This window comes from Artibeus jamaicensis, unplaced genomic scaffold (genome assembly GCF_021234435.1).
Source record: "Artibeus jamaicensis isolate MK-2021 breed Jamaican fruit bat unplaced genomic scaffold, CSHL_Jam_final contig_1998, whole genome shotgun sequence".
Lineage (NCBI taxonomy): Eukaryota > Metazoa > Chordata > Mammalia > Chiroptera > Phyllostomidae > Artibeus > Artibeus jamaicensis.
The window spans coordinates 14583133-14608550 of NW_026521407.1; the positions used below are offsets into that span (position 1 = coordinate 14583133).

General features: G+C 35.9%; 1 protein-coding gene across 5 annotated transcripts in view; it reads left to right on the plus strand.

Annotated features, from left to right (window-relative positions):
• The window catches only part of TANC2 (tetratricopeptide repeat, ankyrin repeat and coiled-coil containing 2), a 329189-nt gene that overhangs the window by 38918 nt on the left and 264853 nt on the right, over positions 1 to 25418 (plus strand). For all 5 annotated transcript variants that reach the window (XM_053655892.1, XM_053655895.1, XM_053655899.1 and 2 more), the window contains exon 2: positions 14891 to 14984. In XM_053655892.1, the coding sequence (XP_053511867.1) occupies positions 14918 to 14984 (67 nt within the window). In that variant the 5' untranslated portion in view covers positions 14891 to 14917. The remainder of the gene's footprint in view (positions 1 to 14890; positions 14985 to 25418) is intronic.

Below are 25418 nucleotides of genomic sequence, written 5' to 3' on the forward strand. Positions count from 1 at the left end.
AGTATTATAATTTAGTTCTTTATGCATTTCAGTATTTCAGTCAAGTTTTACAAAATGTTATAAGACTAGCAAAAGAAAAAAACTCTACTTCAAAAAGTGATCATCATTATAATTAATTTATTCCACCCATGAGCATTTTTCATTTAAATTAACTTTAGAATGTTATCTTGGCTTATTTTTAGGTGTGAGATTTTTATTCTTTTTGACTACTATTTTTAGTAATTTAAATAATTTGTTCTAATAATCTGCGCTTATAAAAATTTTTTCATTTGAAACTCTGAAGAAGTATACATATATATAAGTAAGGTCTGTGCTAGGCAAAAGTTTGAAGTATGACTAGAATTTTCTTAAAATTTGAACTTGCCTAGAATTTCTTTGTCTTTTCCTGACTATCTTGGTGCATGGTCTCATTAGGTATTCTGCATTGTTCTAGTTAATTCACAACCTGGTCTTGTATACTGAAACTTACTTATATTGTGTTCCCTTACCTCTTTACCAGGTTACTACTCTTACGAATCAAGTCTTTACTCAGTTGTTCATTCATTCATATACTCATTGAAGAATTGTTGAGAGCCTCCCATGAGATAGGTATTGAGAATAAAAATAGTAAGATCAGGTTTCTCTATAAGCAATTTGATTTGGACAAATCAAATACAAACTGAGGAAATATAATTGATTAATTAAAAAAATATTGATTTTGGCACGTACTGTTTAGCAGGCATTATTATTCTCCAATTATGGACTGCAGCAATGAATTAAGCAAGCAGCTTCCATGCCTCTTGTGAAATTTCTGTTCTGTTGGGGGAATTGACAGTAAACAGATAGGCGTACAACATATCATTTAGAGATAAGTATTTGAAGAAAAAATAAAGCATAAGAAGAGATGGGTGAGGGCTTTGGAACAGAAATCAAACCAGAAAGTTGTCTTTCATTGAGTTAAAGCAGCTGGTCTTTTGTACCTTGTGTGAATGAGTCATTGGTAACTCTAGTCAGCCTAGTATAATTCTCTGGGGACCATTAACCCGTGGGGATGGGGCTTACGGATACTGTAATCAGGATCTGGGCGGGACATCAGTGTCCACTAAAACAGGATATCTTCCTTCCCCTCTTCACAGGTTTTGTCATAATTTTTCTTGGTGCATTTGTGGAGACTAATGCCAACCTGTAACAGTACTTTTTCTTTTTTTTAACTCACTAGATTAAGGTAAAATGAACTAAAGTATGTAGTAGTGCCATAAAAAAACACTATACATATTTTTTAAAAAAGAACCAAGTGGAATAATACTTCTAAGACTTTTAATTTAGATCATTAGATTTAGAAATTTCATAGTCTCAGTTAATGCTTTAAGTAGACTTGTTAAGTGTTCCCTATTTAAGAATAGGCACTGAAGAGGAGCACAAAGAGCATGTGTTCAAACATGGCCTTAAGCATTTATTAGCTGTAGAAGTGGGAATGCTATTTTACTTTTCTTTACCTCAGCTCCCTCCTTTGTAAAATGAAGCAAATACCATCCACCTTAAGGAGGTTTCGGTGAGGATTAAATGAGATCATGTATGTAGAATATTATATAAATATATGTATATACATATATATTTATTTCTTATTTGTATCCACATAGAGAATCTCATATGTAAGAAAATTGTTCTTCATTCTCTTCTAAGAAAATACTAATTGAAAGTTATAAGAGTTACTATTTAAATTGTATGGTAGGAGTAAATATTAAAAGTTCTCATCACAAGAAAAAAATTCTGTAACTATATATGCTGACAGATGTTAATTAGACTTATTATGGTGATCATTTTGCAGTATATGCATATGATCATTATGTGTGTACTTGAAGCTAATATGTATGTCAGTTATACCTCAATAAAAAGATCAATTTTATGTTATATTTTAAAACATGAAGTATATTTTATATATATCCTTACATATAACACAATTTTTCAAGTCTTTCAAATATTAGTGAAGTAAATACAATATTTATCAAAAGTAGAATTTCTTCTCAGTCTTTTAAAGTGAGATTGGGGGAGAAAACTAAGAATAATTCTCAAGATGAAAGTAAAGGGAATTTTCATAAATGCTTGAACTATTCTTTGTAGGATTCATTGTAATATTTATCTTCACTGATAAAAAGGGTAAGTTATTTTTTTTGGTGTTCACCTTATTTCTTTGTTTTGCACTATATCTTGTGATCTTGCTAAGTTCACTTAATTCTAATAGTTTATAAATTCTTTTAGGTTTTCTAAGTAAATCATATTGTCTGTGAAAATGGTATTTTAAAATTTCTTTCTTGCCATTCTTTATGTCTTCTATTTCACATTCTTAACCTTTTTGTACTGGCTAAGACCTCCAGGACAATGTAGAGTACAAGTGGTGATAATAGGTGGTCCCATTCTTCAATCTCAAGGAATATTTGCAGTCATTTACCATTAAGTATGATGTTTGCCATAGGCTTTTTTGTTGTAAAGATATACTTTTGTAATATTAAGGAACTTCTCTTTTATTTCTAGTTTCATAGTAGTTTTTTTTAAAATCATGAATGAATGTTGAATTTTATCAGTTGCTTTTGCTTCATCTATTGATAATGATTTCTCTTGTTAATACATTTAAATTTTATTGACTTTACTGTATTAAATCATTTTCACATTTCTGGATTAAACTCCCACTTGGTCATGATTCATATAGTGGTAGATATGTTTTGCCAGTATTTTAGGATTTTTGCATGTGTGTCAACAGAGAGGTCTGAAGTACTTCTCTCTTGTAACAGTCTTGCTGTCTTAGTTATCAAGCTTATACTGTCTTTATTTTTTCTTGACTTTAAAATTGATTATGCTATTACAGTTGTCCCAATTTTTTCCTCTTTACCTCCATCCTCCCAGCAACCCTCACTCCCTCCAGCAATCGCCCCTCCTTTGTTCATGTCCATGGGTCATGCATGTAAGTTCTTTGGCAACTCCATTTCCTATACTTGCTTTTAACATCTCCCTGCCTATTCTGTGCCTACCAATTTGTACTTCTTAATCCCTTCACCTTTCCCCCATTTCCCTAGACCCCCCTCCCCACTAGCCACCATGCCATTGATCTCCGTATCTATGATTCTGTTTCTGTTCGCTTGTTTAGTTTGTTTTTTAGATTCAATTGTTGGTAGTTAATGTATTTATTGACATTTTAATGTTCATATATTTCTCTTCTTTTTCTTAATTAAGTTCCTTTAACATTTCATATAATAATGGATGATGATGATGAACTCCTTCACCTTTACCTTGTTTGGGAAGCACTTTTTCTCCTCTTCGATTCTAAATGATAGCTTTGCTGGATAGTGCAATCTAGGTTGTAGGTCATTACTTTTCATCACTTTATTTCTTGCCAGTCCTTCTAGTTTGCAAAGTTTCTTTTGAGAAATCAGCTGACAGTCTTATGGGAAAACTTCTTTGTAGGTAATTATCTGCTTTTCTCTTGCTGCTTTAAGATTCTCTCTTTGCCTTTAACCTTTGACATTTTAATTATGATGTGTCTTAATGTGTTCCTTTTTGCATCCATCTTGTTTAGGACTCTCTGTGCTTCCTGGATTTGCATGTCTGTTTCCTTTACCAAGTTGGGGAAGTTTTCTTTCATTATTTTTTCAAATAGATTTCTAATTCCTTGCTCTTTCTCATCTCTTCCTGGCACATTTGTCACCCCTGCATGCAAATATTAGAACGTTTGAAGTTGTCCCATAGGCTCTTTACACTATCCTCCATTTTTTGGATTCTTTTTTCTTCTTGCTGTACTGACTGGATATCTTTTTGTTCCTTATGTTCCAAATTACTGATTTGATTCTTGGCTTTATTCACCCTGCTGTTGATTCCCTGTAAATTGTTCTTTATTTCAGTTAGTATCCATTTCTGTCTGACTGTTTTTTATGTTGTTGAAGTACCCACTGAGTTCCTTTAACATCCTTACAACCAGTGTTTTGAACTCCTCATCTGATAGATTGCTTATCTTCATTTTGTTTAGTTCTTTTTCTGGACTTTTGTTCTATTTTTTTTTCATTTGGACTGTATTTCTTTGTCTGCTCATTTTGGCAGCCTCCATGTGTTTGTTTCTATGTATTAGGTAGGGCTGCTATGACTCTCTGTCTTGGTAGTATGGCCCACTATAGTAGGTGTCCTATAGAGTCCAGTGGTGCAGAAGTCCCTTTTTCCCAAGCTGTGTACTCGAGGCGCTCCCTCTGTGTGAGTTGAGTACTCCCTCCTCTTGTAGATGACTCAACCTGACGGCTGTCAGCAGGTCAAGTGGAGGGATTTACCCAGTCCACACAGCTGATAGGACTGGCTGTAGCCCCTGGCCAGTAACTGCCTCCCTCCATGGCTTGTGGAGGTGGTGGGGTGGTGCTCCAACATGGTCTGTGTCCGTCCACTGGGTGTGTAGACTCTGGGTTTCCCTGGTGGTGCAGGCCAAGGTCAGCCTCTACTTGTGTTCTGTGTGGGTCCCCTAGGTATAAGCCATAAAGTGATCTACATATGACTCTTGTTGGTGTCAGGGCCTGAGGCCACTCAGTGATAGGGGGAGGGAGGGCTGGATTCAGTTGTTGCTTGTTTGAATGGATTTAGGAAGGTTTGAAACCTGCATATAGTCTAACCCTTCATAAAGAAATGTATTGTTACCAGGGTAGGAGGGTTGCTTGGGTGGGCCCCTAAGTTGGATGGGGTGGACTCTTAGGTAATCTTATGGGTGGAGCTTACTGTGTGTGCCAGGTTGATGGAAATTTGGATGTGGTGCCGTCACACTGTGGCTCTGTGTAGGGAAGGGCTCAGAAAAGGTACAGTGGCTGCTCTCTGCAGTTCCGTCTGGGAGGAAGCTGTCCTTAGATCTTGCTCTGATGCCAGATACTTCAGTTCTTCCTCATATTGCCACTTATGCCCTTCAAGCTGCTGCCCTGTTGTTGCTGGACCCCAGAGGAAGTGAGTCTGAGTAGATCTGTGTTTAAGAGGAGAGGCCTGAGAATCCTTCAGTTTCTTCTGCCAGCCCAACCCCCACTGTTTTTTCCAGCCAAAAGTTACAGGGACTTATCTTCCTGGCACTAGAACCCTGGCCTGGGTGGTCCGGTGTGGGGGTGGGATCTCTCACTCTTGAGATATATCTCCATTTTATATCTACCACATGTGGGTTCGGGACCAGCCAGTTCTGCGTCTCTGTTCCTCCTACCTGTCTTAATGAATGTGGTTTCTTTAATTCCTTAGTTGTCGGACTTCCATACAGCTCAGTTTTCTGATGGCTATGCATGATGGTTGTTCTATATTTGAGGTGTAATTTTGCTGTGGTTGTGTGAGGAGGTGATCCACATTTACCTACGCTTCCATCTTGACCAGAAATTCCAAGCTTATGCTATCTTTAGAAAACACATTTGGAAGTGTTGCCTGTTTTTCTAGTCTCTGTAACAATTTGTATAAGATTGGTATTATTTTTTCCTTGAATACTGGTAGAATGCAATGTTGAAATCATCTGGGCCAAGAGTTTCCATTGTTGGAGTGTCTTTTTACCTTACATAAGAAATTTCAAACATATAGAAAATGTAACATAATTTTAGTTCATACATGCACTCCCACTAGTTAGAATGTACTGTTAACATTTTGCTATAATTGCTTTCTACATACCTACCTTCCCATTCCTGTGTTTATCCATCATTTCATTTTATTTTCGATGCATTTCAAAGTAATTGGTGACATCAGCATGCCTTTCTTTAAATATTTATATTTGAGGTAAAATTTATGTGCAATGTGATGCATAAATCTGATGTGAACATTTGCTGAGTTGTGACAAATACATACATTTGTGCATCCTAAGCTCCCTCAAGATACAGAACATTATCCTGGAAAGTTTTCTTATGCCTTTTCTCAGTTAATCCTTGTATCTACCTTTAAGATACGAACATTCTGATTTTTTTCTGCCATAGATTATTGCATAAACTTTTATGTAACATTCTTTCACTCAGCATATTATACTTTGAGATTTATCTATATTGTTGAATATATTAATAGTTAATACCTTTTTATTGAGTAGTGTTCCACTATATTAAAAAAAATCCCACAGTTTGTTTATCCATTTTCCTGTTGATGGACACCTGGGCTAGTTTTTGGCTGTTTTGAATAAAGCTGCTATGAACATTACTTTGCTAGTTTTTTGTGCACATATATTTTGATTTCTTTTTTTTAATATATTTTATTGATTATGCCATTACAGTTCTATTCCCCCCCTTCATTCCCCTCCACCCTGCACACCCCCTCCCCCACCATTCCCCCCTTTAGTTTATGTTCACATGTCTCAAGATATTTAGATTCCATATTTCCCCAACTATTCTTGCCCTCCCCCTATCTATTTTCTACTTACCATCTATGCTATTTATTCTCTGTTCCTTCTCCCCCCTTCTCCTCCTCCTACTCCCCTGTTGCTAACCCTTCATGTGATCTTCATTTCTATGGTTCCACTACTGATCTAGCTGTGCTCTTAGTTTGCTTTTGTTTTAGGTGTGGTTGTAATAACTGAGTTTGCTGTCCTTTCACTGTTCATATTTTTTATATTCTTTTTCTTAGATAAGTCCCTTTAACATTTCATATAATAAGGGCTTGGTGATGATGAACTCCTTGAATTTGATCTTATCTGAGAAGCACTTTATCTGCCCTTCCATTCTAAATGAAAGCTTTCCTGGATAGAGCAATCTTGGTTGTAGGTCTTTGGATTTCATGATTTGGAATACTTCTTTCCAACCCCTTCTTGCCTGTAAGGTCTCTTTTGAGAAATCAGCTGACAGTCTGATGGGAACTCCTTTGTAGGTGACTGTCCCCTTAGCTCTTGCTGCTTCTAGGACTCTCTCCTTCATTTGAATCTTGGCTAATGTAATGATGATGTGCCTTGGTGTGTTCCTTCTTGGGTCCAACTTCTTTGGGACTCTCTGAGCTTCCTGGATTTCCTGGAAGACTATTTCCTTTTCCAGATTGGGGAAGTTCTCCTTTATTATTTGTTCAAATAAGTTTTCCACTTGCTCTTTCTCTCCCCCTTCTGGTACTCTATAATTTGGATGTTGGAGCGTTTAAAGATGTCCTGGAAGTTCCTAAGCCTCTCCTCATTTTTTAAAATTCTTGTTTCTTCATCTTTTCCTGTTTGGTCATTTTTTTCTTCCTTCTGGTCCACTCCCTTGATTTGAATCCCAGTTTCCTTTCCATCACTGTTGGTTTCCTGTGCATTACCATTCATTTCAATTAGTTTAGCCTTCATATGTTCCTCTAATTTGTGACTAAAATCAACCAGTTCTGTGAGCATCCTGATCACCAGTGTTTTGAATTGTTCATCTGAAAGTTTGGCTATTTCTTCGGTGCTTAGAGTTATGGGCTCTGGGGCTTTGAGTTGTTCTTGAGCCATGTTTTGGTTTGTTTGCGCCTGTTATGTATGAGGATGGGAGCCTTAGGTGTTCACCAGGGCAGAGCCACCCAGGTCACTGGGTTGTGATGCTGTATGTGGGGGGCGGGGTCGAAGATGGGCAATGGCAGTCCCCTCTGATGCTTCCTGCTGCTGGGGCCTGTGCAGTCTGTCTCACTGCTCGTTCCTTTGCTGGTTTATCTGCAAGCAAATGTGTGACTGTGTTCATCCTGCTGCCTTGCACCCTCACTGGGCCCGCCTGTTGCTACCCCACACCTGGGATCCGCCCACGGCTGCCTGCATGGCCTAGGTGGGGGGATCTTTCCTGCCCAACCCCCCTCCTCTGCTGGCTCCACCCCTCTTACTGGTCTGGCTGAAGGGTTCGTTGTTGTTGGACTTCCAAATAGTTCAATTTTCTGTGTGTTGGTTGTGTTTTTGTTACTAAAACTTCATTGTTTTTAAACTTGGTTGTGTGAGAAGGCACAGTGTTTTCACCTAAGCCTCCATCTTAGAGGAAGTTCATATTTTGATTTCTTTTGGATGAAAATATGTGTGTGTGTGTGTACACACACACACTTAATTTTGTAATAAATAACTAGACTTTTCTCTAAAGCAGTTGAACCATTATACTCCTAAAATGATATATTAAGGGTTTAAGTTGCTTGCCATTCTGGTAAGTATTTGACAGTGTCAGTATTTTATAAAGTTAGCTTTTAAGGGCCTGGAAATATCTCCTGGCCAAGATGAAGGCTTAGGTAGACACACTGTGCCCCCTCGCACAACCAAAAGAAGGACAACAACAATTTAAAAACAGAAAACAATGAGAACTGACAGAAAACTGAACTGTATGGAAGTTCAACAACCAAGGAGTTAAAGAAGACACTCATTCAGACCAGTAGGAGGGGTAGAGACAGGCAACCATCCTGAGAGGACTTGGGCAAGCTGGTGGCTGGAAGACTGGAACGGGCAAGGTGGCAGCTGGCAGACCCAGTGAGGCAGCAGATTGTGAAGCAGGGTGCGTAAGGCTGCAGCTGGAGTCCCCAGAGAGGTGGTGACTTAAGGGCCATGTGATCCCACATTCCCATGCAGATAAACTGGGAGGAACAACTGGGGAGCAGGGACTGACTGCACAACTTAGGGCCACAGCGCGTGGAAATAAAGCCTCAAACCTCTGACTGAAAACACCTGTGGGGTTGAGGCAGCAGGAGACACTTCCAGCTTCACAGCAGAGTTCCTTGGAGAGAACCACAGGGTCCTAGAATGTACACAAACCCACCCACATGGAATCAGCACCGGAAGGGCCCGATCTGATTGTGGGTAGCGGGGGAAGTGACTGCAATCTGGCAGAGAGCTGAGCAAGTGCCATTGTTCCCTCTTGGACACCTGCCCCACAGACAGCGTCACAACACAGGGATGTGGGTTACCCTGCCCTGATGAATACCTAAGGCCCCACCCCTCACTACGTAACAAGTGTGTCAAGACAAAAAAAAAATGGCCCAAATGAAATAACAGATCAAAGCTCCAGAAAAAATACAGCTAAGCGATGAAGAGATAGCCAGACTATTAGATGCACTGTTCAAAACACTGGTAATCAGGATGCTCACAGAACTGGTTGATTTTGGTCGCAAATTAGATGAAAAAATGAAGGCTACACTAAGTGAAATAAAGGAAAATGTACAGGGAACCAATAGTGATGGGAAGAAAACTGGGACTGAAATCAAGGGAGTGGACCAGAAGAAAGAAAGAAACATCCAACCAGAACAGAATGAAGAGACAAGAATTTTAAAAAATGAGGAGAGGCTTAGGAAACTCCAGGACATCTCTAAACATTCCAACATCCAAATTATAGGGGTACCGGAAGGAGAAGAAGAACAACAAGTGGAAAAGTTACTTGAACAAATAATAAAGGAGAACTTCCCCAATCTGACCAAGGAAATAGTCTAGGAAGCTCAGAGAGTCCCAAAGAAATTGGACCCAAGGAGGAATACACCAAGGCACATCATAATTACATTACCCAAGATTAAAATGAAGAAGAGAATCCTAGAAGCAGCAAGAGAAAAGGAGACAGTTACCTACAAAGGAGTTCCCATCAGCTGATTTCTCAAAAGAGACCTCACAGGCAAGAAGGGGCTGGAAAGCAATATTCTAAGTCATGAAAGGCAAGGACCTACATCCAAGATTGTTGTATCCAGCAAAGCTTTCATTTAGAATGGAAGGGCAGATAAAGTGCTTCTCAGATAAGGTCAAGTGAAAGGAGTTCATCATCACCAAGCCCTTATTATATGAAATGTTAAAGGGATTCATCTAAGAAATAGAAGATAAAAAATATGAACAGTAAAGTGACAGCAAGCTCACAATAATTAACAACTACACCTAAAACAAAAATAACAGCAAACTAAGCAAACAGCTAGAACAGGAACAGAACCACAGAAATGGAGATCACATGGAGGGTTATCAGTGGGGGATTAGGAGCGGGACAGGTGGGGAAAAGGTACAGAGACTAAGTAGCATAAATGGTAGGTAGAAAATAGACAGGGGGAGGGTAAGATTAGTGTAGGAAGTAGGGAAGCCAAATAACTTATATGTATGACTCATGGACATGAACTAAAGGGAGGGAATGTGGGTGTGAGGGGGTATGCAGGACAGATGGGAGTGAGGGGCAGGGAATGGGGAAACTGTAATAGCATAATTAATAAAATATATTTTTTAAAAAAGCCTGGGAATATAACGATAGCTCATTGTAATTTTAATTTCCCCAATGACAAATAATGTTGAGGTCTTTTAGTATTTTGGCTATTCATTATCTTCTTTTAAAAATTTTCTATTCAAATGTTTTACTCATTTTAAAAATGTCTATTATTGAATTGTAGGTGTTTTTATATATCTTACATATCAGTTCCCTGTTAAATAAATGTTTTGTGAATAATTTTTCTCACTTTTTGACTTGCTTATTCATTTTCTTAATGTTATTTTTGATGTGGATGTTTAAAACATTTTTTTAAACATTTTAAAGCAATATAAATACATCAGCTTTTTCTTTTATGGTTATTTTTATGTTCTAACAATCCTTTGTCTACCTCTAAATAATGAAGATTTTCTGTTTTCTTCTTAAAGTGTTATGATTTTAATATTTATATGATGCTCGATGTTTGATTTATTTTGAAGTAACTTTTATGTATAATGTGAGACTGATCAAAGCTAACTTAAAAAAAAGGGTATCTATTTATCCCATCATCATTTGCTGGAAAGACTTTCCTTTACCTATTAATGACTTTGTTGAAAACAAATTATCTAAATGTAGTTCTGTTTTTGGACTACCTAATCCATTCCATTGATCTACATGTTGATACTTAATGCCATTACCATACTGTCACAATTACTGGAGCATTAGAACAAGTCTTGAAATCAGGTCATACAAGTGTTCCAACTTTTTTGTTATTTTCCAGGATTGCTTGGATATTCCCTAGGCTCTTTGCATTACCATATGCACTTTAGAATCAGCTTCTCAGTTTCTACAAAAAATACCTTCTGGAATTTGATTGAGATTGTGTTGTCTCTTTAGAACAATATAGAGAAAATTGGCATTTTAACAATATTGAACATTCCAATCTATGAACATGGTATATCTCCACTTACTTTAGGTCTTCTTTAATATTTTTTAGCAGTATTTTGTAGTTTACAGTGTCATTTGTTGAGGATTTTCTGATCTTATGTTCATAAGGTATGCAATTTATGTTTTTCTTGTAATTCTGTTAGGTTTTGGTGGTAAGATGCTACCCTCATAAAATGTATTGGAAAGCGTTACTTGTACATTCCTTAAAAAATTTTCTTATGTATCAATTTGTGTGTGTGTGTGTGTGTGTGTGTGTGTGTATGAGAGAGAGAGAGAGAGAGAGAGAGAAGAGAAAAATGTTGCTTGGTTGCCTCCCAAACACAAGGTATATGCCCTGTGACTAGGGATTGAATGGTCATCTCTTTCTTTGGTTTATGGGGCAATGCTCCAACCCAGTGGTCCCCAGTCTTTTCGTTACCAGGGACCGGTTTTGTAGAAGACAATTTTTCCATGAACGAGTGGGGGGATGGTTTCAGGATGATTCACGCTCATTACATTTATTGTGTACTTTATTTCTATTATTATTACATTGTAATATATAATGAAATAATTATACAACTCACCACATACTTACAAAACCATGACAGACAAGTGTGCCATGCAGGAAAGAGGCGCACTGATGGAAGTGGTAAATAAAATAATGGGTGGGCCATCTGTGGACTGAAATAAGTGTTGGATTTTGACTTAAAGCCTGCCACCAAATGCAGCTTAATTGTCACTTGCCATTCATTTATAGGGTTTTGATATGAGTTTGTACCCAATTGATTTATTATGGTCTCTGCAGTCAACTCTCTCTGCTAATGATAATCTGTATTTGCAGCTGCTTCCCAGCACTAGCATCACTTCCTTAGCTGTACCTCAGATCAGCAGGCATTATATTCTCAACTTAGATACTTCAGATGCACAGTTCACAGTAGGGTTCCCGCTCCTGTGAGAATTTAACACTGCTGCTGATCTGACAGGAGGCAGAGCTCAGGCAGTAATGCAAGCAATAGGGAGCAACTGTAAATACAGATGAAGCTTTGCTTCCTCATCTCCCATAGCCCAACTCCTGCTGTACGGCCTGGTTCCCAGGGCTTGGGGGACCTCTGCTTCAACTAACTGAGCTACATTGGCCAAGAAAATATGTGGTATTCTTCACCAGAGAAATAATCTAGCCCTATAGTTTTCTTTGTGGAAAGAGTTTTGATAATTTTTTTTATTTAATAGAGTGTCACTATATTATATTTTTAAAGAATTTGTTTCATATAAAGTATTAAATTTAGCGTAAAGTTGTTCATTTTATATATATTGTTTTAAAAAGCCTTTACTATCTGAAATGATGTCCCTTATATAATTTCTGATATTTCTAATTTCTCTTTTTTCTTAATCAGCCTTGCTAGGGTTTATCAGTTTTACTACTTTTCAGAAACCCAGTGGTTGACTTTGCTGATTCTATTTATTTTGGTTTGCTTACTACTTCATTCATTATCACTCTTTACTCTTCCCTTCTAATTCTTTGAATTCAATTGGCTGTTTGTTTTTGAACGTTTTGAGATGAAGCTTAGATGCTTATTTTTATCCTCTTTTAATACATGCATTTAAGGTATGTAAGATTTAAAATGCACAACTAACCAACTAAACTAAACAAACTATAAGTATTGCTTTAGTTCCATCCTATATGTTTCCATGACTCATATTTTCATGATCATGTATTGCAAATATTTAAAAATTTCCATTCTAGTTTATTTACTCTTTTTGACTTGTGGGTTAGAAGAGCATCACTTAATGTTCAAGTTGTAGGGAATTTCCTTGATTTTTAAAAGTTATTCACACTAGCTTAATTGAATTGTATATAGCCAAAGAATATACTCTCAAAGACTAAACCATTTGAAATTTGTTGAGATTTGCTTTATGACCCAGCATATGATCCATTTTGTTATATATTTTATGTATAGTTTATTCTATTTTTATTTGGAAGAGTGTACTATAAATATTTATTGTTTAATTGGTTAGTCATATATTTCAAATCTTACATACCTGAGTAAATTATTTTGTCTGCTTGATCTTTACATTCAGAATTATGGTATCTTGTTGGTAGGACTTTTAATTAGGAGGTATCTTTCTTTATCTTTAGTAGTGCTTATTGTATTAAGAGTACTTTGATATTAGCACATCTATGCCAGCTTCCTTTAATTGGTTTTTGGCTGGTATGTCTTTCCTGATCATTTTATATATTCAGTGTTTCTGTGTCCATAAATAGTCTTTCAGTGGAGTGAATATTTAACATAATAACAAGTACAATTTGAGTTTTATATTTTTATATTTTATCCACACGTACTATACTTTTTCTCTTAATTCGTACCTTCTTTGATTGAATCAAATATTTTAACTATTCTTTTTGTCACCTCTGTTAGCATTCAGTGGCTACCCTAGAAATTACTACATGAATGTTGAATTATTGCAGTCTAAATGAATGTAAATTATTATTTCTCACACTTCCTGCACAGTGCAGATATCTTAGAAACTTTAATTCAATTTACCCCACTCCTGACTTTTTTGTTATTATTGCTGCACATTTTAAATCTCTATATATTTTAAATGCAAGGTAGTATATTATTTTTACAGTCACTATTCATATTTGCCAAAGTATTTACCTTTTCTAGGGCTCTTTCTTTTTGCATTTTTTCTTTCCTAGTTATCATTTTCCTTCTGTTGGAAGGACTCCCTTTTCATATTTCTTTTACTGGTAAACTCTTTGTATTTTCTTTTTCTGAAATCACCTTATTTCATTTTCAAACATTTTTAACTGTGAATTAATTTCTTGATTGGCATCTATTTTGTTCAGAATTTGTAAGAAGTCATTCCATTGTCTTCTCTCATTCATCATCTCTGTTAAAAGTTATCTTTCAGTATACTGATTGGTTTTTTTAATGTGTTTATTTTTTCCTTCTGCTGCTTAAAAGTGTAGTGGTATATTTCTCATTAATGCTAAAAAATTTTTGGTTACCACTTCAAATGTTTCTTTCTTATTTTCTCTCTTTTTCTGGGATTTCATTGATAATGTACATTAGAACTTTTCAATGGATTCCACATGCCTCTTATACTCATTTCTGTATTTTCAACCTTCATCTCTGTGCTGTGGTTTGGATATTTTCTGTTAACCTTTGTTCTAGTACATTGGTTCTGTTCAATCTGCTTAAAGCACCAAGTACCCACAACACTTTTGGGTAATTTTGCTACGAAGAGCAAGGGTATAGGTGCAGTTATTGGACCATGTGGGAATAAAGAGAGGGGCTTGCTTGTTTGTTTTTAATTAGGAAACGTTAGCATGTTTATGTTATGATTGGAATAATTCAATAGAGAGAGAAAAACTAAACTGAGAAAGAAAAGATCATTGTTAGTTAAAATCCCTTGAGAATATGAGAGGACAAAATCCAAAGCACAATTAGTTGAATTTTTCTTTCATAGGAATGGGACATAAAGTGGAAAGACACTGATTCATATATCTCAGTAGTCTTGTGAGGTGGAATTCTGGCTTGATCAACGAAAAATACACAGCAGGTGTAAGTTTCTAGACTCTTGAACTTTGACTGTATGTGCTGAGCATATGGGAAAATTGCCCAAGAAACAGAGAATCAAATGAAAAGGTAGATTGTATTTATAGCTACCTTATTCCATTTTCTGTTTCTGTGTACCCTCAGTGATAGGAACCTTTTTCTCTCAGGGTACTCAAAGTATTAAACTTTTAAGGAAATATTTGAATGTTTAATTACATTAATTAAGTGTTTTTGTCATAGTTGAAATTTCTGTACTATATTTTTAAACATAGTTAATTCCTTATAGTGCATTTAAGATTAATTCTGAATTTCTAACACGATTTCCCACATTTTCTTTTGCAGTTTTGTGAGTACCAGAATAGCACAACCATGTTTCGGAATAGTCTCAAGATGCTTCTTACTGGAGGGAAATCAAGTCGTAAAAACAGATCAAGTGGTAGGTGATTGTGCTACATTTATTCTGTGTGATATTTTAGAAAAGGAAGTTCTTTTAGGGATCTGAATTAATGCTGCAATATTTCTTTTTTAAATGGCTTAATTTAGAAAAAAGAAAGATTACATTTTTATAGGCTGCCATACTCTTTATTAAGAGGTAGGAACACTTTAATACTTATCAGGAACAGTCAGGTAAAGAAAAAGTATATGAAGAAAAATGTTTATTTCTAATAGGTAAGAGTTATGCTTCTGGGCACTGTTTATTAAAAACCTTCTAGACCTAAATTTATTTTTTGAATTAACATGTGAAATTATTTTAAGTCCTAGGAACTTTTTGGGGAGTGAGACTATAAAAATAGGATCTATCCTCAAAGGGCTGTACAGAAAGTGAAATAGTTAATTGAAGACTTACAGTCATTAAAATAAAGTTTATAAACTTTTTTTTAAAAAAGAACAATAGAGTAGTTCTTAGGCTTCTATTGTAAAAATAAACCTAAAATGTACATGTACTTTTGGGGAAGAAATATTGAAGAAAAATATACAGAAAATGTTTGTTTTCTGTTAATAGATTGTAAATACTTATTATAGTTTTTTAATATTTGTAATTTCTTAATTTTGCTGCATTTTACAAATTTACATTGGTAGTACATTCATTATCATTCACTTCAAAAAATTTTTAGACTTCCCTTTTGATTTCTTCTTGACCAATAGATATTTGAAGTATAATTGTTAATTTTTAAACAGTTGATAATTTCCTGGTTATCTTACCATTAACTTAGCTTAATTATACTGTTCTCAGAGAACCTATCCTATGATATTTTATTCTTTTGAAATTTTTTGGGATTTGCCTTAAAGCTCAATATATGATCAATTTTGGTGAATGTGACTGCACCTGAAGATAATGTGGATTCTGAATTATGGGGTGCATTGTAGGTCAATTTGGTTAATATTGTATATCCTCACTTATTTTTTTAAAATTATTTATGAGGAGGGTGTGATTAAATCTCACACTGTGATTGTGAAACTGTCTTATTTCTCCTAGTTCCTGACAGTTTTTGCTTTATGTATATGGAAGCTAACTTACTAGATCCATTGAAATTTTGAATTACTGTATCTTCCTGTTGAATTGACTGTTTTTACCATAATGAAATGTGCTTCTTCATTTCTAATATTGCCTTTTATTTGAAAGTTGACTTTTTCTAATATTAGGATAGCTATCCCAGTTTTCTTTTGATTATTAGTGTTTGCAAGGTATGATTTGTTTCATTCTTTTACTTGAAATATTTCTACATGCTATACTGTTAATAGCATGTAGTTTTGTTTTCTTTTTTCATTCATTCAGACAAGTTTTGTCTTTTAAAGGCAATGTTGGTTCATCTATACTAGTTCAACCAATGATATATTTGGGTTTACATATAACATTATTTTGTGCTTTCTACTTGTTCTGCCTGTTCTATGCTTTTTTCCTCTCTCCTTTCATGCCTTATTTTGGATTGATCAAAACATTTTTTTTTACTCTGTATGTCCCCCTATTGACTTGGAAATTATATACTTAATTTTTTAAATTTTTTTAATAAGAAAATTTTGTTTATTCAATCACAGTTGTTTCTTCTTTTTTTCCTTTTCCCCGCCCTGTCCCCTCCCTAAGTCAGTCCCTACGTTGTTGTTTGTGTCCATGGGTCATGCAGAAACAGACATGCACGTTTTTAATGTGTGCAGTCCGATGAGTTTGGACATTTGCAAACACGGGTGCTACCATCACCACAATCAAGTGAGGGGCATATTGACACCTCCCAAGGAAATTATATACTTTATAATTCTTTCAGTGGTAACCTTAAAGTTTTAAGCATCAATCAGTTTGATATCAATTGGTGCTCTTCTTGGACAATGAAAGAACCTTAGATTCTTTTTACTTATATGTATTTTAAACTCCACAAGACATTATTGTTGTTGTTTATATTCACTGTTATTTAGATTTACCCATATATTGACCTTCTCATTGATTTTCATTCCTTCCTGCATTCCTCATTTTCTAGAGAGGATAACCTTTCTTTTTGTCTGCCGTACACCCTTTATATAGTGGGGATTTTCTTGTGGAAAATTTACCTTAGTTTTTGCCTATCTAAAAATGCCTTTATTTTTTGTAAAATATTTTTGCCAGGAGTAGAATTCTGGGTTGATAATTGTTTTCTTTCCAACATTGTTCATTGTCTTGGCTTCTTGAATTATTTCTGGTGAGAAATCAAGTGTCGGCTTAAAATTACTGTCTCTTTAAAGGCAATCTGTTTTTCTTACTGTTTTTCGGTTTTCTAGATTTACATTGATGTGCATACGAGTGGTTTTCTTTTTAACTATCTTTATCTGTCTTCTATTTATTTATGATTGTAGGGCTTGATGAATCTGTGACTTGATACCTTTCACAATTTTAAAAAGCTATTATTCATTATCTCTTCAAATTTTAAACTTCTTATATTTTTTCTCTCTTCTTTCTAGGACCAAAGTTATATATTTGTAGGCCACGTGAATATCATCTGTCTCTTACACTCTCTATCCTTTGTCTCTATACTTTATGCTGGATATTTTATTTGATATGCTTTATCCTGGGTATTTTGTCCTGATATATTTTACAGTTCATTAATTCACTCTTCACTGGTATATAATCTGCTCTTAACTATATTCAGTTCTTGATTTTAGTTGGTTTTTAAAAAGATTTTATTTATTTCTTTTTAGAGAGAGGAAGGAAAAGAGAAAGAGGGAGAGAAACATCAGTGTGTGGTTGCCTCCCACATACCCCACACTGGGAACCTGGCCTGCAACCCAAGCATGTGCCCTATCCAAGAATAGAACCAGCAACCCTTTGGTTCACAGGCCAGCACTCAAGCTACCGAGTCACATGAGCTAGGGCTTAATTTTAGTTTTTGTGTATTTCAATTTTACAACTTCCATTTGCTCTTTTACTTTCTTTTAAACTTAGAAATACTTTTAAGCTTATTGAGAGGTTGTAACAGTAGTACAAAGAACTCCACAGATTCACAAATTACTTTTCACCGCATTTGCTTTATCATTCTCTCCATACACATACACAGTCTTTCTGTCTCTACCACGCTACCCTTTCTTGCTCTCACTTAAAAAAATATTGCTTGAGAGTCACTTAAATATATCATGCCTTTTTAATCCTAAATTTTTCAGTGTGTATTTCTTAAGGACCAGGAAATTGTTTTATGTAACTGCAGTACAGTTGTCAACTTCAGGCAGTTAAGCATTGTCACAATACTTTTACCCCATCTACTGTCTATTTTCCAAATTTTGTCAGTAATCTCCATTACAGAATTTCCCCCCTTGCTCTCCAAGATCTAGTCCAGGGCAAGATATTGTATATCACCTGTCATACATTTTTATTCTCAATGTTCCTTGACATTTTGAAGAATAAAAGCTCTCTTTAAAAAAATAGAATATTCCTGATTTGGGGTTTGATTTTTTTTTTGATGGTTAGATTCAGGTTATAATCTCTGGTCTGAATGGTACATAACTGTATGTTGTTTCTTTTTGGGGTATTATAGCCAGAGGCACACAATGTCCATCTTTCACTCACTAGTGATTCTGATGACCAAATCAAGGTTGCTGTCCAAATTTTTTAAAATAAGCCTTCCATTTTGGGTTAATTATAGATTTACAGAAAAGTTGCAATGATAGTACAGAGAATTCTTATATACTCTTTACCCAGTGTTCCCCATTGTTACATTTTATATTTCTGTGGTACATTTGTCAAAACTGAGAAACCAACATTGGTATATTACTATTAACTAAACTCCAGACTTTTATTTTGATGTCATTAGCTTTTTCATTAATGTCCTCATTCTGTTCCAGAATCCAATCCAGAGAATTTTATATCTAGTTATCGCATCTCCCCAAACATCAATCAATATGGCAGAAGTCAAATAGTAACTAACATCCAGCCACTGGTCACCTTTTGATTGTGTGGATGTGGGTGTTCTCTCATTCGTGTGTGTGTGTGTGTGTGTGTGTGTGTGTATCAGCGATCCAAACTGCCTCCAAATTTAACATTAAAGAAATGGTGTATCCTTTTGTTTTCTAGCTTAGAATGATGATATTCTTAGACACCTTCAGTTATTTACTTTTAAAAAACCTATATGTTTTTATAGGTTTTAGAGAGAGAGGACAGCAGGGCGGGGAGTAGTGGGGGGAGAGAAAGAGAGAGAGAAACATCAGCGTGAGAGAGAAACATTGATCAGTTGCATTCTGTATGTGCCTGGACCAGGGATCAAACCCGCAACCTAGGTATGTACAATGACTGGGAATCACATTCTCAACCTTTTGGTGTATGGGATGACACTCCAACCAACTGAACCGCCCAGCCAGGACCACTTGTTCACTTTGGAAACCAGCACTAGCATTTTCTCTCCCTTCACAACAATTGCTTTATAAAAGATGACCAGTAGAAAACAATAGAGCCAGGTTAAGATGCAGATGTTGGATGTGTTTTTGACCTGAGTGACTCATTTCCACATACTGTCCTTGCTAGAGGTAGGTATCAAATTCATGCTTTAGCGAAGTTACAAATTACTGTGTTTAAGACTTCTGAGTAACTACTGCTCTAGTAGATACTGTATTATTAAATCCATACATTTCAAGGTTCTACTGCAGTATTAAAGTTAATTTCTTTGATTTACTAGGTAACTAATTATATCAGTAAGGATTTTGGGGGGTCTTATTTTAGTATTTGTTTTTCTCTGTGGCTTTTCTTGTATAATGCTTATAATTTAGAGTAATTGTAAGTTAGAGTAGTTATAAAAATAGTGATTTGTATTCTATATGGAAAGAACCCTATTTGTAGAGAAGCAGTATATTTTTTCAAACATACTCCAAGGCAAGAATTTCAACCAATAAATCGTTGTATTGAAGGGAAAAATGTGATATCATTAGTGTTTTTATTATTATAGATTTTTCTGTAGTCATTAATGAATAATTGGACGGCTATTTTGTCTTCACATTAACTTTGAAATGGCTTATTTTTAAGATTAATAAGGTAAGATTTTTCATAGGCATAATCATTTGCTTTGTTTTGGGAAACCAACTTAGTATTTAGTTTAAAAAGCATTTGTAAAAGTGGTAAATTGCCTATTCTAATTAACTTTTAAATAGTTGATCTGAATTTTTGTGTGGGCCACTAGATAAATATTTTATTATTTTGATTTTATATCAAATAATAGCAAACAAATTTTCTGAGGTAAAATTTTCCCCATAAGGGCATGTGGATATATAAACTTCATTCATATTTATGAAGTAGAAAATGTTTCTGATGAATATAGGACTAGGTGCTCCTAAGTTTTGTGAAGATGTAAATGTGTGGGTTTTTTGAATTATGAGTTAAAAGGAAAATATATGTTTCTGTGTTTACTAAAAGTTAAATGTTTATATGTATCTTAACTCATCATAACTTTATTATTTAAAATCATTCAACTAATTAGTAAAAGGTCAAATATGCTTCTTTGTACAAGTGATGTCATGATCTGCATCCTTGTCTCATTGTTTTGGTAAAGCATCATTCAGGTATGAGGGGGAAATGTACTGTCCATTTCAGGTATTCAAGAATTCAGAAAGTAGCCTAAGTATGGCAGGGCTTGCCCTTAATTGACCTGAGCTAGCAATATAATGGCAGCATTAGATTTTTATGTTTTATCCATCATTAGTATTACCTTAAATGCTTGGGGCACTGATACTTACTTCTGTGTTTAATGACTTGTTCATTGTGGATCATTTCCTCATGATCTTTCTAAGGTTTGTTTATAAGCTCATCTCAGCTGAGAATTGCTTTCCGTGGGGGTGCAATACTGTTGACTGTTGAATGCCCTGATGTAAGCCATGGCTTGGTTTTTAAAAGTGGTTTATTGTGGTAAAATACATGTAACATGGAGTTTACCACTTTAACCATTTTTAAAAATATATTTTATTGATTATGCTATTACAGTTGTCCCATTTTCCCTCTTCACTCGCCTCCACCTTGTACACCCCCTCCCACCCACATTCCCCCCTTTAGTTCATATCCATGTGTCATAAATTCTTCAGCTTCTACATTTCCCATACTATTCTTAATCTCTCCTTGCCTATTTTGACCTACCATTTAATGTTTCTTATTCTTTGTACCTTTTCCCCCTCTCTCCTTCTCCCACTCCCCTGTTGCTAACCCTACATGTGATCTCCATTTCTGTGATTCTGTTACTATTCTAGTTGTTTGCTTTAGTTGTGGTTGTTAATAATTGTGAGTTTGCTGTCATTTTGCTATACATGTTTTTTATCTTCTTTTTCTTAGGTAAATCCCTGTAACATTTTATATAATAAAGGATTGGTGATGATGAACTCCTTAAACTTGACCTTATCTGAGAAGTACTTTATCTGCCTTTCCATTCTAAATGAAAGCTTTGCTGGATAGAGCAACCTGCGATGTAGGTCCTTGCCTTTCCTGACTTGGAATACTTCTTTCCAGCCCCTTCTTGCCTACAAGGTCTCTCTTGAGAAATCAGCTGACAGTCTGATGGGAACTCCTTTGTAGGTGACTGTCCCCTTATGTCTTGCTGCTTCTAGGATTCTCTCCTTCATTTTAATCTTTGGGTAACATAATTATGATGTGCCTTAGTGTGTTCCTTCTTGGGTCTATCTTCTTTGGGACTCTGAGCTTCCTGGAAGTCTATTTCCTATGCCAGATTGAGGAAGTTCTCTTTTACTAATTGTTCAAATAACTTTTCCACTTATTGTTCTTTCTCTTCTCCTTCTGGTACCCCTACAATTCGAATGTTGGAATGTTTAAAGATGTCCTGGAGGTTCCTAAGCCTCCCCTCATTTTTTGAATTCTTGTTTCTTCATTCTTTCCTGTTTGGTTGTTTCTTTTTTCCTTCTGGTCTACTCCATTGATTTGAATCCTAGTTTCCTTCCCATCACTATTGGTTCCCTGTACATTTTCCTTTATTTCACTTAGCGTAGCCTTCATTTTTTCATCTAATTTGCAACCAAATTTAACCAATTCTGTGAGTATCCTAATCACCAATGTTTTGGACTGTTCCTCTGATAGGTTGGCTATCTCTTCATTGCTTAGTTGTATTTTTTCTGGAGCTTTGATCAGTTCTTTCGCTTGGGCCTTTTTTTTACTTTGTCTTGATGTTCCTGTTATGTAGTGAGGGGCGAAGCCTTACATGTTCACCAAGGTGGGGCAACTCACATTGCTGGTTTGTGACATTTGTAGGGGAGGGGTCTGAGGGAGAACAGTGGCACTTGCTCCTCTCTCTGCTGGATTTCAGTGTGTTCGGCCATTTCCCCTAAGCAAATTGGGCCCTTCTGGTGCTGGTTCCCATGTGGGTGGGCTTGTGTATGTTCTAGGACCCTGTGGGTCTCTCCAGTACACTCTCCTGTGAGGCTGAGAGTCTTTTCTGACATGCCAACCCCCACAGGTGTTTTCAGTTTGTGTTTTGAGGCTTTATTTCCCCTTGATGGAGCCGTGGGTTGCACATTCTGTCTCACTCCCCAGTTTCGCCTGGTTTATCTGCATGCAAATGTGGGACCACCCAGTCTTCCAGCCTCCTCGCGCGCTGTGCCTGACCACAGTTCACCACCTCACTGGGTTCATCCCATGACTGGGGTCTGCCAGCCACACTTTTTTTGCTGCAAGCCCTCTCCACCCAGCTGCTGGACTCTGCCCCTCCTACCAGTCTGGATGAATGTGTCTATTTTAACTCCTTGGTTGTTGGACTTCCATACAGTTCAATTTTCTGTCAGTACTGGTTTTTTTTTGTTTGTTTCAAAATTTGTCATTGTCCTTATTTTGGTTGTGCAAGGAGGCACACTGTGTCTATCTATGCTTCCATCTTGGCCGGAAGTCCAAGACCCACTTTGACCATTTTTAATGGTACAGTTAAGTGACATTAATTACATTAACAGTGTTGTGCAACCCATCATCCCTGTTTATTTCCCCAAATTTTGCATCACCCCAAAGATAAAGTTTGTACTCACTAAGTGTTAACTCCCCCTTTCTCTTTCTCACCAGCCCCCGATACCTATTTTCTGTCTCTTTGAATATGCCTTTTCCAGATATTTCACAGAAGTGCAATTGTATGATTTTTGTTCTTTTGTGTTTAGCTTATTTCATCTAGCATATTTTCAAAGTTCATTCCTGCTGTGGTATGTATCAGAACTTCATTCTTTTTTATGCCTGAGTAATATTCACTTATATGTATATGCCACATTTTGTTTATACATTTATCTGTTAGTAGACAGTTGAGTTATATAGTCAATAATTAAGGAAGATAACTCTGGCATCAGTATATAAAATGAACTGCAGTGAGTAGACCAGTAAGAGGTGATGAAATGGCTAAAGGACTAAAGAGGATACACAAGGTAAAATAGAAAGAATTTAGTTACTAGAGTGGCTGGGAAAAGAAGAGAGTGAAGGAAATAAGTAGTTCTGAAGTTTCTGGTTAGAGAGACCGGCTAATGTGACACTGCAGTATTCTGCACCCACATTATGTAGGGGGCACTTGAGAGGCAGCCACACATTGATGTTTCTCTCCCTTTCCCCTCTCTAAAAATAAATAAAAATGTTTTTTTAAAAAAGACTTCACCTTAAAAAATCATATATTGAATGATTAACTATCTAGAGACATTGTTACCTTTCGTATTAAATTTTGCTTCCAGATGTAATTTATTTAACTGCATGATTTATTAACATTCTTCCAGGTTCCTTTATAATTTACCTTTGTTTGAGTTTTGGGATTAAGCTTCCCCTGGACTTTAGGACAATTTAATGTTATAAACCCTTTTAGTACTGCACTGCAATATTTCACCCTAAAGATTCATTTTCATGATTGTCTTTCATAATTTGGTACTTTCATAGTTTACTGTTTCCATCTATATTGCTGAAGAATGAAGCTAGAGAAAAAATATGTAGGGTTAATGCTATCAGCACAAGCCCTGTTGGGACTATGTAATTCTTTCTAATTTAATGGAAGTAATTTTCATCTCCTGTTTAGTTGCCCCCATCCTCAACTTGTACAAGTTACTTGAAATTTATTTATTTTTATTTTTTAAGTATATTATATTGGTTATGATATTACAGTTGTCCTATTTTTTCTCCTCTATATTCCCCTCCACTGTGCGTCTGCCTCCCACCAGCATCCCCCCCACTTAGTTCATATCTGTGGGTTGTACATATAAGTTGTTTGATTTCCCCATTTCCTATAGTATTCTTAACCTCCGCTGTCTATTTTCTACCTATCAGTTATGCTTCTTATTCCCTGTACATACCCCTCCATTCTTTAATCCCCACCCTCATAGCTGATAACCCTCTGTGTAATCTCCATTTCTGTGATTCTGTTCCTATTCTAGTTGTTTGCTTAGTTTGTTTTTTAGGTTCAGTTGTTGATAGTTGTGAGTTCATTGTCATTTTACTGTTCATAGTTTTGATCTTCTTTTTCTTAGATAAGTCTCTTTAATATTTCATATGATAAGGGCTGAATGACCGTGAACCCCTTTAACTTGACCTTAGCTGGGAAGCACTTTATCTGCCCTTCCATTCTAAATGAAAGCTTTGCTGGATAGAGCAATCTTGGATATAGGTCCTTGCCTTTCATGACTTAGAATACTTCTTTCCAGCCACTTCTTGCCAGTAAGGTTTCTTTTGAGAAATCATAGGAACTCCTTTGTAACTCTCTCCTTTCCTCTTGCTGCTTATAAGATTCTCTCCTTATTTTTACTCTTGAGTAACTTAATTATGATGTGCCTTGGTGTGCTCCTTTTTGGTCCAACTTCTTTGGGACTCTCTGAGCTTCCAAGACTTCCTGGATATCTATTTTCTTTGCCAGATTAGGGAAGTTTTTCTTCATTATGTTTTCAAATATGTTGTCAATTTCTTGCTCTTCCTCTTCTTCTGACACCCCTCTGATTCAGATATTGGAACATTTAAAGTTGTCCTGGAGGTTCCAAAGCTTCTCCTCATCATTTTGAATTCTCGTTTCTTCATTCTGTTCTGGTTGATTGTTTATTTCTTCTTCTGATCCATACCTTTGATTTGGCTCCTCATTTCCTTCCCATCACTTTTGGTTCCCTATACATTTTCCTTTATTTCACTTTTCATAGCCTTCATTTTTCCTCTATTTTGTGACTATTCTGAACCATTTCTTTGAGCATCCTGATTACCAGTGTTTCAAACTGTGCATCTGATAGGTTGGCTATTGCCTCACTGCTTAGTTCTTTTTCTGGAGTTTTGATCTGTTCTATCATTTGGGCCATAATTCTTTGTCTCAGTGCACCTGTTATGTAGGAAGGGGCAGAGCCTTAGATATTTGCCAGGATGGAGCAATTCACTTTGCTGCATTGTGGGCCTGTACCCATATGGGGGCAGGGTTTGAGAGGGAGCAATGTCACTTGC